Source organism: Thalia democratica, chromosome 4 (assembly GCF_965202585.1).
Source record: "Thalia democratica chromosome 4, ktThaDemo2.hap1.1, whole genome shotgun sequence".
In the NCBI taxonomy this organism is placed as follows: domain Eukaryota; kingdom Metazoa; phylum Chordata; class Thaliacea; order Salpida; family Salpidae; genus Thalia; species Thalia democratica.
Genome location: NC_139168.1, coordinates 51,508,808 through 51,512,661, shown reverse-complemented (window position 1 = coordinate 51,512,661; position 3,854 = coordinate 51,508,808). Strand labels below are relative to the sequence as shown.

At 27.5% G+C, this 3,854-nt stretch overlaps 1 protein-coding gene across 1 annotated transcript; it reads left to right on the top strand.

Annotated features, from left to right (window-relative positions):
* The first annotated feature begins 1,440 nt into the window (after positions 1-1,440).
* Positions 1,441-3,854, top strand: LOC145833921 (carnitine O-acetyltransferase-like). The gene has a single exon (XM_082941191.1). It carries the CDS (start codon positions 1,465-1,467, stop codon positions 3,349-3,351), a length of 1,887 nt encoding a protein of 628 aa, XP_082797317.1. The 5' UTR covers positions 1,441-1,464; the 3' UTR covers positions 3,352-3,854.

Below are 3,854 nucleotides of genomic sequence, written 5' to 3'. Positions count from 1 at the left end.
ATTTTCTTATATACAAAGGGTGGCCGTTAAACTTGGATTTTAAAAATTAATGAAAAATAAAAAAAAATAATTTAAGTATGATACTATGAAAATAAAACTGAAAAAACCTTGAATTTGATCAATTTTTGCATCTAAAATAATTAAATTCAGATTATATATATATATTAACTGTTATACAAAAAAGTTAATTTTTTAGTATTTTGTTATTAAATAAAAACATTTAGAGTAGCATTACATTATCTTTTCAGTAGTTTTATACATTAAAGTATTTTTTTAACCCTGAAATTTATTACCTACTAAAAAGAGACAGCAAAACTTGTACTTTTAAAAACCTTGATAAAAATCAGAACCTTAAAACAATCTTCTAATAAACCAGTGGCCAGTATGCATAAATCTTAAAGTTTATGATATAAATTATGTTTCAGAATACAAAAACTTATATAATTAAAAAAATTAGTAAAAGATTCTTTTGGTGTGTTAGTCTAAAAAGTTACAAAACCAAAAATATTTAAGTTATTGTTAAACAGTTTTTAACTTTGTACCTCAAACTTACCTTGCAAGGTTTTAGTTTTGTGATTTACACCTAGGTTATCAAAACCCTTAAATATGAAAAAAAAATTGCAAATAAATAAGTTGTTTTAATAAACTATGTTAAATAACTTATTTTATTTTTATGAAGAATTTTTTTTATAACCATGTATTTCAAACAAATAATTAGTTAGTTTTTTCACAGTTCTTTTTTATTAAGCACTAAACCAGTTTATTAATTTAAAAAATGAGTACTTGTTTATGATTAATGATTTGCTAACTTTTTTATTATAAGTTTTGTAATATTTTGCTGTTTTCTTTCTTCAAGGTTGCCACATACTCAAAATAACTTAGTCTTGTGCAAATAAATGTTTTATTTAATTTTTTGAATATGTTTTTTGTGCATATTTGACCCCTCTGCATATTGACAGTATTTTTTTAGTTTTTGGCTAATTTTTTTGCCATTAACTCAGGTCAACTCATACTAGCTTTTTTTGTCTCAAAGAGTTGCAACCTTTATATTGTATCCAATTATAAATAAATTACATATAAAAAAGTAATAATACTTAATAAGTTTAACCTTTGTTGTAGATAATTTTCATGTATCTACTAAATGACAAAAGTTAACAAACACCTACTTTTTAGTTCTTGCTTCAAAAATTAGTATCAAATTTTTAATAATTTACTTACGAGTTTTTTGATATTTTTACATAAATAAAAAAGTTAATTAAAAGTTAGATTCTTACTAAACAAGCTTTAAAACATAATTTTTATGATATAAATTGTTTATTTTAAACGTTTTAAAGATATTAATATTCAAAACAAAGTTATATAACACCATGTTTATGAACTTTTTATTTATTTATAGTTTGTAAACAGTTAAATTATTTTTAAAATCCTTACTTCAGATATAAAGCTACATATACTAAATTTATAATGTTAAGCCAAGGTGGCTTAAAAAAAATGTTTACAAGAAGGTTAGTACTCTGTTCTTCAATTACAAGCACTGAAGTCAGGTACTATAACCACCAAAATAGCTTACCACAACTACCAGTTCCACAATTAAACCAGACCTTAAAAAAGTATTTGAAAGCTGTTCGTCCATTGGTAAATGATTCAACTTTTCAGAAAACAAAAACTTTAGTAGAAAGTTTTGGTAAAAATGGAGGTAAAGGAGAAGAGCTTCAAAAAATACTTCAAAAGAGAGCTAATTTAAAACAAAATTGGCTTTCTGAATGGTGGTTAGAATATGCTTACCTAAGAGCGCGTTCTCCAATAGTAGTACACTACAGTCCATCGGTTTCTTTTCCTAGGTATGACTTTGTTGGTACAGCAGCTCAAATAAAGCATGCTTCAAAAGTTATATCAGGAATATTAACATTTAAAATTCAAATTGATAAAAAATCTGTACCAGTAGAAAAAATGGGTAAATCATCTTTGTGTATGAATCAGTACTATGATTTATTATCAACATGTAGAGTTCCTGGTTCTCCTATTGACGAAATTAAATACTATGGACATAGTGATAACCCACCAAAACACATAACAGTAGCTCATAATAATGCATTTTTTGAACTAAAATGTTATCACAATGATGGTAGTGTTTTGTCTAGGACCGAACTTGAGACTCAGCTAAGTAGAATTGTTAAAGCTTCTTCCAAAAAAGTTGATCCACTAGGTATACTGACTACTTTGGATAGAGACAACTGGGCAAAAAATTACAGTTTACTGCTAAATGAAAACCCTGATAGTATTGCTTCCATCCAAAGCTCTATATTTATGCTCTGTCTTGATGAGTCTCCAGCAGAAGTAATTAATGATGATAAAATATGGAGAAGTGATTTTGCTTTAAGATGTCTTCATGGTGGTGGAAGTAAAAGTAACAGTGGTAATCGTTGGTTTGACAAAACTATTCAGATAGTTGTAGATTCAAAAGGTGGTGTTGGTCTTGTATATGAGCATTCTCCTGCAGAAGGACCGCCTGTGGCCGCAATGCTTGACCATCTTTATGATTATTGTGAAAATCTAACAAATGACGTACAGGAAACAAATGTAGATGAACTTCCATTTCCAAAAAAACATTGTTTTTCTACAGATCTTCCAGAGCTAAAAGACTCCATCAAAGATAGTTCTCAAAAGCTTGACAGTCTAGTAGATAGCTTGCATTTAACAGTAAGAGAGTTTGACAGTTTTGGAAAAAATGAAATTAAGAAGCACAAAATAAGTCCTGATTCGTTCATACAAATTGCAATGCAACTTGCATATTATCGACTACATAAGCTAGCTCCATCAACCTATGAGAGTGCTTCTTTGCGAAAGTTTGTTTTAGGAAGAACTGATACTATTAGATCATGTTCTCTTATGTCTGATAAATTTGTAAAATCCATGTGCAAAAATACATATTCAACAATAGAACTTTTAGATTTTATGTTAAAAGCAATTGAGGAGCACAAGAGTTATGTTGTAGCTGCAATATCAGGGGAAGGAATTGATCGTCATTTACTTGGATTAAAATTAGCAGCTCTTGAAAATAACATAGATTTACCAGATATCTTTAAAGATAAAAGCTTTGAACGAGCTATGCAATTTAACTTATCAACTAGTCAAGTCAGTTGTAAAGCAGACTTATGTATGGCTTTTGGACCAGCTCTGGACAACGGTTATGGTATCTGTTATAATCCAAAACCAAACAAGATATTTTTTTCGTGTTCATCTTTTAGCAATCCGGAATATGATGTAGACAAGTTTGCGAATGCACTTATAGAAGCAATGCAAGATATGAAAGAACTGTTTAATGCAAAAAATATTTCAAGCAAGCTTTAATTTAGTTTTTATAAGTTAATATAAGCGGATTTTTGCAAAGTTATTTTGATTAAAAGGCGTGTACTATCATAAAATTCCATGCATAAGTTTTTCTGGATCTTTAAGTAGTTTGATGGTTCTTTTGTAAGCAGCATTTTAAAAGAAATTTATTAAATTTATGTTTAAGCGTTTTTAATTTGTTTTTAGTGTTTACTGTTTTTTATTTTTTCATGACAATATTTTTACTAGTTATAGTTTTGATGTTTTTAGACATTTTTAGTCTTTGATGCAGATACATTTATAATCCAAGCTAACTTAAAGGCATAATTTTTTTTAGTTCATTTCGAAGCAAAATCTGTTTATTTCTTATACAGTAAAAGAGTATCACTTGAAACTTTAGCCACCATTAGACGTAGTAATAACGATACTTTCTTTTCGTTGTAATCATTAATTTTAAGTGTAATAACATTCCATTACTAATCAAAATTTTTTTTATCTGTTCTTCGTCTATTAAATCATATTTA